Below are 15,031 nucleotides of genomic sequence, written 5' to 3' on the forward strand. Positions count from 1 at the left end.
ATATAAATTTATTACCTCGTTTCTTTTATTAAAGTTAAAAAACGCTTCCCTTACTATTTATTATTATTATGTTATTACTATTATACTATTATTATTACTATTACTATTTAACTATTTACTTTAAATATACTTTATTAAAAAACTAAGACGTTAATAACTCGTCGACCCTTAGGGCTTCTTTAATAATTAAAAGTTCGATCTTATAAATATTATACTAAACGACCCCAAGCTATAAAAAGATTACTTTAATAAATACTATGTTAGTAATATTAACTTATAAAAAATAGAATAATATATTATAATAAGTATTACTTTTATTAGTACTTTTTTAATATAATAAAGTATAAATAAGCCTAGACTTAATAATATAATTAAGAGCTTAAAAAGAGCGTAAGTAAATATATTAAATAAAAATATTAAGGAGAGGTTATTATTAAATAAAATAAAAAAAGAAAATAAGAGGTAATATTTAGTTATTAAAAAGGTAATAAATATATTATAATAGTAGCCCCCTAATAGAGTAATCTACTAGGGCCGTACCGTATATTGCGTATTAAAGAAAACTAAATATATTACGCTCTATACTTAATTACTAATCAAAATAGCTCCGGACCTTCCCCTACTTCTAGCTATTTAAAGAGCGAGCTATACTTATTTTAATATATATAAGACCTCTTAGTATTAGCTTATATAAATAGTTAAATCCTATATTATATATTTTTTTTATTAAAAGTTAAGGGGCCCCTTATATATTCCTTTATATTTATAATATAACCTATATTAAAGGGATTTTTAATTTTATAAAATATAATTTTTAAATTAATATTAATATATTAGATCTTAATATTCGTATTAACCCGGCTATTTATAGCGTTTATACTATTACCTAGCTAAATTCCGTATTATTAAAAAATATTTTACTAATCCTTAAGTATACTTATATTAATTACGATAGCTATAGCATTAAGCTAGCCGAGGGCGCTTAGCCCGAGAGGGGTAGACTTATTAACGGATATCTTTAGTTCTAGTTTATTAATTACTAACTATATACTAAAAGAGTAAGTTCTTATTAAAATAATAATTTATATATTAATAAGTTTATTTAGTAAATTTGTTTAGTAAATTTATTTAGTTTAAATAAAGAGTAGTTTTAAGTAATATTAAAAGCGATAAGAATAAAAAGAATCTTTACGAGCTTTAGTATAAAAAGTAATAAATATTAGCTTATTTAACTTTTTTTTTAAAAACCTTTACGTCGCTATTAAAGTTCAGAACCTCTATAGTTAAGGGCCGCTTTTAACTATTATAGCTAACTATTATAGCTAATTATTACGGCTAACCTCTATTATTAACTTTTTTAACTAGCGCCGCTATGTAAGTATATTACTTAGCTTATTATTAATAAGTAGCTAAAGAGGGTAGCTTACTTATTCTAAATTATATAGCGGTTTTTATATCGAAATTATTATATTACGTTAAGTATATACTTAGGGTATATTACGCGTATTATATAGTTAAAAAATATACCGTATTATATAATTTCTTTTAAAAACGTAATCCCGTTAAAGTTAATTTTTTACGCTTATAAAGCTAGAAAAAAACCACTATATATTATAATAATAGAGTTATTAATATCTTAAGTTTAGTTAGTATTAATAGTTAATAATAGCTACGGCTAGCTATAGTTAGTTATAAAGTTTTATTAAGTACGTAATAAAAACTCGATATTAACCCTAATAAACTAGCTTGCCTATAAAGGTAAATATAGCCCTTAATAAGGCGGACCGGACCCCAAAAGGAAATATATACCTATATATAGGTATGAAAACCTCTTATTAGAATATTCTATAGCTTATTAATTATAATATAATTAATAAGCGTATATATAAGTAAATGCGTAATTATAGTATATAATTCCGTCTTAAGAGAATTCTAGTTTATTTAGTTACTTTTTGGTATTTTTCATTGCTTACGTAAGCTCATATAAGTAGTATTACTTATATAATTAATACCTATAATAATCTATAAAAATTGTAGATTAATATAGTATATAGTTTGCTTACGTAATATTGATAATAAGGCAAATAACAAGGTAAACAAAGTTACTTTTGTAAAATTTTAGTATAAACTAATATCTTAAGTAATCGGTTTAACAAGAGCTTATTACCGAGACTAGACTTATAATTAGTTTAATTTAATATTTATTTTAATAAAATTAAGAATTTAAGCTTTTTATATTAAATTAATAAAAATAAATAAAAAGGTTAATTAAAAACTATATAAATAGCCCTTAGCTTCTAGCCTTACCCTAACTTCTTATAGCCTAATTACTTAGTAAATTAAATAATTAAGTTAATATACTACTTATTAATATTATTACGGACGTCTTCTATTATAAAAATATACTCTAACTTATTATTTTAAACAGTATAGTTTAGAATTTCCACTTATAGCGTCTCATACTTAATATAGGTTTTTATATTATATAATTCTTACTTAGTATAATTAATAGCCTTAGTTAATATATTTTTAATTTAGACTTTATTAACTTAATTACTATTAGGCTAAATAAATATTCCGTATTATAAAAAGGCCTAGCTAATTATTAAGCCCTTCTTATTAATTAATTATATAACTATTATAACGACTATTTAGGTAATTATTATCCTTTTTATGTTAATCTCTTACTTAAGCTCCTTTTACTAACTAATTACTTGTTTTTATTAAGTACGTAAGTATTAAGTATTTTTAAAAGCTACTATTTAAAGGGCTTATTAATCACGGTTTTAAAAAGTTAGAGAAGAGAAATAGTCCTTAATAAAATAAAGTAGGGTATAATATTATATTAACGTAATTATATAAAGATAAAATCTATTTTATAAAGAATAGTAACGTTTATTACTAAAAAGTACTTATTACCCTTAGTTAATAGTATTAATTTCACTTTAATTTATTATTTAAATAAGTACTTATAATTATAAGTAGTCTTATTAAACTTAATTATTACTTTTTTAATATATAATTAGCCTTCCCCCTAACGGAGCAATCTACCGGGGCCGTACCGTATATTACGTATTAAAGAAAACTAGGTATATTACGCTCTATACCTAATTACTAATTAAAATAGTAATTAATTAACTTAACTATTATCTTTTTTTTATTAATAGCTCCTAACCTTTCTCTATATAAAGTCTTTTAAGTTCTAGCTATTTAAAGAGCGAGCTATATTTATTTTAATATATATAAAACTTCTTAATACTAGCCTACGTAAATAACTAAAGCCTATATTATATACTCTTTCTTATTAAAGGTTAAGAAGCCCCTTATATATTTTTTTATATTTATAATATAGCCCGTATTAAAAAGATTTTTAACTTTATAAAATATAATTTTTAAATTAATATTAATATACTAAATTTTAATATTTATATTAGCCCGGCTATTTATAATATTCGTATTATTACTTAGCTAAACTTTATATTATTAAAAAGTACTTTACTAATTTTTAAGTATATTTATATTAGTTATAATAGCTATAGCGTCGAGCTAGCCGAGGGTACTTAGCCCGAGAGAGGTAGACTTATTAATAAGTATCTTTAGCTTATTAATTACTAATTATATACTAAAAAAGTAGTAGTTTATATATTAATAGGTTTATTTAATAGATTTATTTAGTAAATTTATTTAGTTTAAATAGAGCTATAAGTAATATTAAAAGCAATAAGAATAAAAAAAATCTTTATAAGCTCTAGTATAAAGAGTAGTAAATATTAGCTTATTTAGCTCTTTTTTTAAAAACCTCTATATTATTATTTAAGTTTAGAATCTTTATAGTTAAGGGCCGTTTTAACTATTATAACTAATTATTATAAGTAATTATTACGGCCGACCTTTACTATCGACCTTTTTAGCCGGCGCTATTATATAAAAAGTAGCTTATTTATTCTAAATTATATAGCAGTTTTTATATTAAAATTACTATATTATATTAAGCGCGTACTTAGGGTATATTATATATATTATATAATTAAAAAGTATACCGTATTATATAATTTCTTTTAAAAGCGTAATCTTATTAAGGTCGATTTTTTATACTTATAAAGTCGGAAAAAAAACCACTATATATAATTAGCCTTTTTTTTTATAATTAACTTTGTTTTTTTATAAGCTTATTATAGAAAATAATTTTTAGTTTAATCTGCTATATATTATTAATTAATATATAAAATATAAGTATAGCTTATTACTTATTTTAATTATTATAATTACTTTTACTTATTATAATCTTAGCTCTAATGTTATTATATTTGTTTTTTTTATTTTTATCTTTGCTAGTTACTCGGGTAATTCTTAATATTAGTTATATAGTATTAATATATAATATTAGTAAATACTCTTATTATTTTATTAAACTATTTTTTTAAAATACTTTTCTATTTTTTTAAACTTTCACTTTTATAAAGTTTATAATTATAAATTAATAATAATATTAAGCGCAATACTACTATCTTATAAGCCGTTTACTTAGCTAAGTTTATAGCCCTCTAGGTAATAGTAGCTTATAATAGTAGTATTAAAAATACTATTATTATTATTATTAAGAATAGCTAGTGCTAATCTTTATAAGCACGTTTACTTTAATACTTTTAACTTTACTTATATATATATATATATATTCGTTACCTCGTTTCTATTATTAAAATTAAGAAACGCTACTTCCCTCGCTATTTATTATTATTATACTATTACTACTATTATTACTATTATTATTACTATTATTATTATTACTATTATTACTATTATTATTACTATTATTATTATTATTATTATTATTATTATTATTATTATTATTATTATTATTATTATTATTATTATTATTATTATTATTATTATTATTATTATTATTATTAAATTATCTACTTACTCTTAAGAATATACTATTAAAATACTAAAATATTAACTTATTAATCTATAAGAATATCTTAAGGGCTAGAAGTTCGATCTTATAAGTATTATACTAAAGGACCCCGAACTATAATAAGGTTATTTTAAAAAAAATATAGATTAAATATTTCTATAGTTATGAACTTTGCAAGAGGGAAAGTTAAAAAGGTAGAAAATCTAAAAAAAAAAATAGTCTATCGAAATAGTAGGAGTATTTATTAATACTATATATTAATACTATATAATTAATATTAAGAATCGCCCGAGTAGTTAGTAAAGGCAGAAATAAAAAACAAATAGATTAAATATTATTAATTTAAAAATCCGAAATACGTATATTAATATAATTATTACCCTTATTAATATTTAATTAATATAATATAGTCTTAATAAAATATTTAATTAATTATAAAATATAATTAATACTTTAGGATTATAATAGTAGAATAAGAAATTTAAAAAGATTAAAAAGAATATTTTAGAGTTATTAAATAAGTTAGAAAATAGGAAGTAGGTTTTAGCTATTTAAAGAGTAATTAATATATTACGGCGGGATCGTTAGTATTTAGTAATAGCTATAGCTAGTTATAGTTAGTTATAAAGGTTTATTAAAGTACGTAATATAAATACTTAATATTAACCTTAATAAACTAGCTTATTTATAAAGGTAAAGATAGTCCTTAATAAAGCGGACTAGACCCTAAAGAGATTATTATATAAATAGTTATTAAAGTACTTAAATAGGACTAAGGTCTTGTTAAGGTTAAGAATTTACGAGTAAAGAAATTAATAAGTTAGATTTCTAAGTAAATCTCTAAGGTTTAATTACTTTACCTTAGCTAGGCCTATTTAGTTAACTTATTAAATAAAGAAAAAAAAGTTATTAATAACTTTATAATATTTTATAAGTAGTTTTAATACTTACTTAGTAAGTTAACGTTAAGTAATCTTTATATAATTCTAAAAACTATAGAACTAACTAATATATATATATAAATATATTTATTTATTTAGTATTTAGATTTCTTTAAATATAAATCTATTTAGTATTCTTTTTAAACTAATTAATAATAATAAGCTTCTTTTTATTATATTATTAATAAAAAGAAATATAAAGAGCTATTTTAAGCTTAAGTTATTATAAATAATAAGTATAGTTAGAAAATCGATTAATAAGAAAATCGTAGTTTAAATACTAAGTAATAATCGTACTTTAAAAGACTTTAAATTAATTTATAGCTTTTTAATATATAAAATATTTATAGATTTTTAAGAGCTCGGTCTTATTTTAGTATAGCCTTAATAAGTTAATTACTTTTTTATTAAGTTTTTTTACGTAATAATATTTTATAAATATTAAAAAGTCGATTTTAATTTAATAAGTATAGTAATAATAATAGCGCTTAACTAAGCTATTTTATAATATATATTTTTAGTTTTTAATAAGAATAAAAGCTAGCCCGTAATACTTAATTATTAATAATATAATTAGCTCTAGCTCTTTTATAATATTCGAACTCTCTTTAATAAGAGCCCGTTATAAAAGTATTATAAAGTTTATAATAAAAATATAATTAATAATATAATTAGTAATAGATTTAGTAATATAATTTATAAAAAAATAAAAGTAATAAAAGTAAGTAGAAGTATAGTTAATAAGTAGTAATAAGTAATAAGTAATAAGTAGTAGTAAATAAGTAATTAAGAAGGAGTAGAAAATAAATAAATAACCCTTTATTACCTTTTATATTAAGTATAGTATTACTAAATAATTACGAAAATTAACCTCCCGAAAGGGCTAAGTACGGAATATTAATAAGGTTAGTACGGGCTAACGTAAATTCGAACGGCGTGAGTTTTTATAATATTATAGAAAATAGCTAATAAGTATAGTAGTAGAGGTATAGCGCAGTCTAAACTCTAACTAAGGCCGAGTTAATAAGGGCTAAGGAGGGTCCGTAAGCCGGGGCTACTTAACTTAACGCGTTAAGGCGTTATAGCGCATTAAGCGTTTCTCCTCTCTATACTTATTTAATAAAAAACTCTTATTTATTATCGTAATATAACATTCGCTATTATATCTAGTACCGTAACCGATTTTTAATAAGTAAAGTAAGCTCGAGCTACCTACGCGCGTACCATAAGAGTCGCTAATAAAGAGAAGAGGGAGAAGCTTAAAGTAGCGAGAGTTATACGCATAGCGCGTGCCCGGGCAGTAAAGAAGGCTTAAGGTTAGTTTTAAATAATACAAAGCTAAAAATACTAAGCTAATCTTACTCGTAGTATATATATCCATATAGTATTATAAAGATGTTTTCGACAGCTAGGACTAGTAAATCGTTACGCTAAGTATAATAGATCTATCCCTAAAGTACTACGCTAAAAGTAGATCGTTAGGTAGATAACTATTATATTTTATAGGGGCGTAGGGACTTAGGAAGAAGCAACTAAAATTTAGTTTTTAATATTATAGTAAATAATGCTACGGGAGACCCCTAATCTATTAATATTTCATACAATTTATTAATAAACAAATAGTAATGCCATAACGGTCTCCTATAAACCTTAAGGTATACTCATAAATAAGAGTAGTAAATTATATACGGCGCAATAGACTACTTACTAACTAGCGAGCTCCTACTTTTTAAAGCGACGCGAGTTAATATTAAAGAGTAAAGCGATATATTCCGTAGAGATATTACTAAGCTATAGGAGGGCGATTACTTATTTTAGTTTCGAATTACTCGCGCGCGAAGTCTTTTACTAGGAGTCGAGTAGTCCTAGATTTTCGTATGTTATGACTTCCCCTTTAGTAGTATTTCTAGGACTTTTATTATTAATATTATTACTCCTCTTTACTAGCCCTTCTTTTTATAAAGTACCTTATTAGGAAGAGGGGGTAGGTCGCTTCCCCTATAATACTCAAAGTACTATCTATAATAATAATTATAAATATAGTAATTACTAACTAAATTACTATTACTAAATAGTTATTATAAAGTTTAAGAATTATAAATAGGTTATATTTCTTTTATATAAATCTAAATAATAATAGTATTATGTAAAAGTATATAATTAATAATAAGTATTATATTAATTTAAATATTATAAATATCTTATTTATATTATTATAAATTATTCTATTTTTAAAAAAATATTATAATACTAGTGCTATTAATATATAGCTAGTATAGTATTATTAATACTTTTTAGGGCTCTCGGGGGTCTCTTTTTATTATTAATAATACTATTACTACTTAGAGGACTCTTTGCGCTATTAGTACTACTATTAGTATTACTATTAATACTACTATTAGTACTATTACTACTACTACTATTCTTAACTATGCGCTTACTAAGTTAATATACTCCTCGTTACCGGGCTCGGGCTAAAAGAAAAATTATTAATTAATTGATTTTTATTAATAAGAAAAAACTAAAGGAAGACCTATATTTACTATAGCTATAATAATATTATTATTCTTTTTAAACTTTACTTAACTAGCGGGCTATAGTAGCTCTAAGCTCGGACTAAACTCTAGTATAAGGCCTCGGCTAACTTCCTTACTTTTCAACTATCGTATAGTAATTATTTAAGCCCTATTAGCCCGTAGGCTAAATTCTTTAACTTTAATACTTTAGAAAGTATAGCGCTCGACTATAATATTAATAATAATAATTAAAGGGCTCGGGCTATTATTATTATTAAAAGTTATAATAAGTAAGCGGATAGTTTAAATAAAAAGAATTAGTATAACTAATATATTATAATTTAACTTAATAAAATAGTATTATACTTAATAAAGAAAAGAAAAGATATAATATATAATATTTAACATAATATATATTTTTAATAAAATATATAATTTATATATAAGGTATATAATAAGGGAGCTAGCCAAATAAGCGAGCTAGCTACCCGACTAAGATTATGTTACATTTATAACTAATAAGTAGTAATTAAAAAAGTAATTTAGTTAAAAGTATTTAATATTCTTTTTTTTTTGGGATATTTCTTTAGTAATTTAATATATTTACGTATTATAATTAGTATTTTATAAACGTTATGTTATTAATAATCTATTTTAGTTCTTAAGTAATAATTATTACTCTAGCGCGTTTTCCTTTTTTAATTTAAGTTATTACTTCTTTTTATAAATAAAAATCTTCTTTATTAGCTATTTTAAAACTTCTTTTTTATTTAAAACGTATTTCTTTAGCTATTTTATATTAATTAAGTAAGTTATTCTCTTTTGAAAAATCTAATACTCCGACTTTAATAAAGTAATTTAGTATATAAATCCTTATACCCTTTTTAATAAATACTTAATAGCTTTAATAATTAAAGTTAAGGAGCTATTTTAATAACGAGTAATTCAATTTTTAATAAGTTATAACTATAATAATACTTTTATTAAGTTATTTAGTATTTGAAAAGTTTAGGTTAGTAATATTATTAAGAGGGATTTTAGAAGCGTTAGAATATATAACTTTATATTAAGCTTAACTAAATAATATACTTTTTATATTTAAAAATATAAACCCGGCTCTTTGAAAACCTCTTTAAATATTCTTTTCTATAATTATTTACATAAATACCTTATAAAATATTAGAAAAAAGTCCTTATTTATAATATAAGTATTACCTTATTATATCTTTTTTAATTCCTTAGTACTATATTATTTAAAAACCTAAAATATCTAATATTTAAGGGCTATAACAAATGAGACGAATAAGCTAGTATATAAAAAGTAACGATATTATTCTTTTTATAATATAACTTAAAATGTATAAAGTAATAGCTTTTATATTTATTAATAATAAAGAGGTAATATTAACTTTTAGTACGTAGTTTTATTTACTATTTAAAGTATTTTATTCAATCTAAGCGTCTTTTATTTATTATCTAGCCGTTTTTAAATATTTTAATAACTTAATTATATAATAAATTAGATTTTATATACTAAATAAAGAGGTAATATTTACTTATAATAGTAATATATAATAAGACGCTATAGCTTAACGAGCTAATAGTTTAAATAACTATAACTTATTTTTAATTATTAAGCTATATTATTTTCCTCTTTAAACGCCTTTTTATATTTATAATAGCTATTCTAAATATAATCTAGCTTATTATATAGTGGTTTTTTTCCGGCTTTATAGGCGCAAAAGATCGACCTTAACGGGATCACGCTTTTAAAGGAAATTATACAATACGGTATACTTTTTAACTATATAATATACGCAATGTGCCCCAAGCACGCGCTCCTAGCTTATTATTAAACTAGTTTTATTAAAATTATAAATATCGAATTTTATAATACTATATTTTATAATTATATTTATTATAAAGCGAAACTAAGCGTTTATTACTCTTAAATCTTTATATTAAGCCCTTTTATAATTATATTTATAAAAAAATCGTATCCGGAGCTATAATTAGTACTTAATAAAATTAAAAACCTAGCGCTTCTTAATAAGAAGTATATTATAATTAATAAGTAGTTGATTAATTATATTTTTTATATTATTAATATAAAAAAACAATTAAGAATTTAAATTAAAAATATGCTCAATTAGTTTTTTTCTTTTTAAATAGTATTAAATTTTATAAGTTAAGGGTAATATTATAACGTAATTATATTTCCTTAAGTTTATAAATAAGTATAATATAGCTAACTAAATAGATCTTAGCTATAGCCCGAGCGCTTAGTTAAGGGTTATTTTAAATAGTTTAAAAAGTAAACTAAACCTAAAACTTTTATATAAGTATATTATAATATATTATAAAAGAAAAGTACTTAGTTATATTAAAGTATTATAATTATAATTTCGTATTTTACTCGCTTATATATTTTACTTACTTATTATATACGTTATAGTTATTATTATTAATAATACTTTAAGTATTATAGGGGAAGCGACCTACCCCCTCTTCTCGGTAAGGTATATAACGAACCCGAGAATTTACTCTATAAGATATTAAAAGAAAAAGTAGAAAAAAAGTGAGATGTCTTAGTAATTTATATATTTAGTATTTTGGATAACTATTTAATAGTAGAGAATCGAAACTACGCTCTATTTTAATTATTCCGCATCTCCTAGGTCTCTCTTATAGTAGCCCAGTACTTATCTTTATTATCCACGAGCATAACTATAATATATACTATGTCTAAATCTAGCTACCACGTCGTTAACTCCACATAGTTTATTACTCTCCTAAGTTTAAAACTTAATATCCCTCTATATATTGAGGTCGCCCGTCTTAGAGAGGATATATATCCGCAGAGATTATTTATCTTTATAATAATACATTAAAGATAATAAATAATTCTATATATTTACTTATAATTTTAAAATTCCTTATATAATTACTTTAGCTTATTTACTTTTAAAAACTCTTATTATTAATCTTAATTTTATTATCCCTTAAGAATAAATTTTACTTTTCCAATATTTTAGTTTATTTTTTTATTTTTTTCTAAAATAAATAATTCTTTCTATTATTTATTTTAATTTGAGTAATAATACTTTTTAGACCTCATTTTATCAGGGTAGCCAAGTAAGGGCGCTTTAACTTAACTACCTTACCCTTAGCTAGCCCAGGCGCCTCTATGGCGCTCCTAACGCTACCTTAGTAAGCGCAGCGAAATTACCGTAGCTCGGTTAGACCACGCTACAGAAGTCTCACCGCCAGAGAAGCTTGACGATCAAGACATAATAGTCAAATTCACAGTCGCAGGCCATCGCTACCTAAAACATCTACAACCTCGACTTCCCACGACATCCAAAACCTAGTCAGGTTAGACCAACCCGAAGAGATGCCTCGCAAGGGGAGTCAAAAGGTTAAGACAGGATGCATTACTTGCAAGTAAGTCCGCGCCGAACCCGCGTAGTATGCGTCACGTCTCGTACCTCGCATAAGTTGAGCTGATAATGCACGAGAGTCCGCAAAGTCAAGTGCGACGAAACCAAACCAAGCTGTTCTCGGTGTATGACCGCTGGTCGCATTTGTGACGGCTATGGCTCACGACTCGCTCATCCACCCCAGCTCACTTCCGAAGGAGTGGCTTCCCTGTCTCAGCCACATGTTGTTTTCCCAAGTACAACGGCCAAGGAGGGCCGCGCTTTGCAGTACTTTTGCGAGGTTGTTGGGCCAGCCATGTCTGGTACTTCAGACCCCTACTTTTGGACACACCTTGTCATGCAGCTCGGAGCCAATGAGGCCGCGGTTAAGCACGCTCTTGTCGCGATAAGTGGTCTCTTTGAGCAAGTTGACGAATTGCAGCAAGAGGTCACCGCGGGCCAGCGACTCGTCCACCAGAGACAGGCATTGCACCACTACAATGCAGCAATTCGGGAACTCAAGACCGAGGACTTGAAAGAAAAGCAGATTGTTGTACTTGTGGTCTGCCTTCTATTCATCTGCATTGAGGCCTTACGGTCAGATGTGCAGTCAGCTGTACGCCACGGTCGACACGGGATCGAAATCTTGAAAGCCGCCTTACCTAACAGCGGGTGGATCAAAGATCACCTGCTGCCCATTTTTCGCCGTTTGAGCGTGTCCGCCTTTTACTTCAGCGATAATGACGGCACGTTCCTTGACATGCCCGAATTGTGGGAGCCTGCCCCATGCTCTTTTTCAACAGCGTATGATGCTCAGCACATGTTTGACATCATCATCGCCCGGATATCACACCTAACGCTCGTCATTGCTGAGACGGGACAAAAAACAGATGTGGAGCGAGAGGGGACCAAAACACAACCCCCTTATTCTGACGATCACCGGGCCGAACAAGCTATTGTCAAGGATCTTCTGGAGAAGTGGCTGTATATGTTTGCCCAGCTCATCGCCAAGATACATCATATAGATGCGAGCGGGAAACGCTTGAGTTCCCAAGAGCAGTACCAGAAGAAGAAGATGCAAGTATTCATGCTGACTCGCTACGAGGCCGCTCGAATATGGATCGAGATGGCATTTGACGGAGACACCCCAAAAGCCAGAGACAGGTTCCTCCCTAATTTTCAAAGAGTGCTCAAGCAACTTCAATGGCTCCAGTCTCAGATGCCACCGGATGTTCAGGCTGCCACCGGAAAGCAGTCGCCGCAGTTCATGTTCGAAATGGGATTCACCGCCATCATCTTCTACTTTGTGTCCGCATGTCCTTACCCCGAAATTAGGCTCGAATTCTTAAGATTTATGCAGCTTTTTGGACTTCCGAGAGAGAACCTCTGGGATCGAGACGTTCTGATGGCCGCAGGAAGAAAGATTATCGAAGATGAGAATGGTATCAAGTTGGAAGACTGTGAGCGGTCGCTAACGTTGCCCTCGAGTCCCGGCCTTCTCATTGATCTTGCGACGCCAGGGTCATCGACATCTACACATCCAACCATACATCTATCAGATTTCTCCTTACCACCAGCGGATTTTGACGATCTCGTTGACGATTCTTCCACGTTTGTCTTTAACAAGACATTGAAATCACATCCCTGGTGCTCTATGCCGTGGAGCATTCAGATAGGCCCACGAGAAACTTCGAAAATGAATCAATAAACACAAGTGTAATGCGGTTGGATACATAGAGACTCCTTGTCTATCTTACCTATAACATTGTTACATGGTGAACCTTATGCGGTAATTCCCAAGTTCATCCCAAGATTAAAAGTAACGAAATCATAGCCTCTATCTCGAGCTTACCACCTCGTATTAGGTATCTCATCGGATGCTAAATAGCATTAGTACATTACTAATTATAATAGTACCGAACCACGTATCATTTTCTATTTCTATATTAATACCGACTTAAACTTTTATTTTAAAAAAATACGTATATACTAATACTAGTATACGCTATTAAAGCGGAACTATATATAGAGATATACTTATATAGGGTGAGCTTTTTATGCGCGTAGTATATGAAATTAACTAGAACTATAAGGGAAACACTATGCTAATACTAAAATACTAACTTCGCGTCCGCTTTTAGGTATTTATAGATAATTAAGTAAAATATTAGGAATATTCTATACTATTAGACTTTAGGCTTTATTACTATCGGAAATAATTAATTCCGTAGCTTAGTCTTTTATTACGTTGCCGCTACTTCTCGTTAACTAAAGGGATTAATATTAAGTAGCTCCTTTTATAATTAGTTCAGGTTATAAAACACGGCTACTTACTTTAAAAATAAGAATATAGCCGGAGGTAAGTCTTTACTATTTAATATACTATATTTTCGTATAATTACTTTATTTACTAAGCTCCCTAGAGTAAGCTAAAGTATTAGTCGGCCTAATTATATATATTTAGGAAGTAGAGATTTTATATCTTTTATATATGTAATTAAAAGTTTTACTATTAGTTATTTTGAGAAAATATCTCTTTTACGAGGTATACCCTAGGTAGTATATTATAAATAGACGTCTAGACGCAAAGGCCTTATTTTTCTTCCTTTCTACCTTATAAAAAGAGTAAAATTGTAGGTCTATAACTCGATATCTGGCCGAGTAAGTAAGTTATTACCGGTAATAGGCTATAGGCCTCGTTATATATCTAACTTATCCCGATGGCTTAGTAATATATATAAGAACCGTATGCCGACCGTGCGCTTATTTAATTCGGATAGCTACTCTCTATTTCCTTTAGTCGCTTGTACTAATATCTCGATAGTGCCTTATTATATAGTAATTCCTTTGGGAAGACGCCTAGTGATGATAATGTACTAGAAGGCTTTGTAGCTCTAAGAGGATACGCATAATTAACTCTCGCCTAGATAGTAAACGTGCGGCCTTATTTGGCCCCTCGTAGTCTTTACTATCTCAAAGGGAGAGATGTCTTAATGTGTTAGATTATTATATGAGTCATTTTCATTTGGGCCACACTATATCTTTCGAGATAGTCTAATTATTGTGGGTGGTACCGAACGAAACATAGATACGCACGTTCTTTCTACCCAGACACAGGGTCACAGAGTACGCAGAGATAGCGAGGGCGTATATCCCACCGGTACTATAGGGAATTTCGGATCCACATGGGCATCGTCCGAGTCGTGAACTTCAGTAAAGCCTTATATTGCTTGGAAC

General features: G+C 26.8%; 1 protein-coding gene across 1 annotated transcript; it reads left to right on the top strand.

Annotated features, from left to right (window-relative positions):
- Nucleotides 1–11,942: 11,942 nt before the first annotated feature.
- Nucleotides 11,943–13,502, top strand: CABS01_16368 (uncharacterized protein; the record flags this gene model as incomplete). Its single annotated transcript, XM_060549699.1, has 1 exon — nucleotides 11,943–13,502. The coding sequence occupies one exon, from the start codon at nucleotides 11,943–11,945 to the stop codon at nucleotides 13,500–13,502; it is 1,560 nt and encodes a 519-aa protein (XP_060389458.1).
- Between the last annotated feature and the right edge of the window lie 1,529 nt (nucleotides 13,503–15,031).

This window comes from Colletotrichum abscissum, assembly GCF_030869225.1.
Source record: "Colletotrichum abscissum strain IMI 504890 chromosome Unknown Scaffold_94.1, whole genome shotgun sequence".
Classification (NCBI taxonomy): domain Eukaryota; kingdom Fungi; phylum Ascomycota; class Sordariomycetes; order Glomerellales; family Glomerellaceae; genus Colletotrichum; species Colletotrichum abscissum.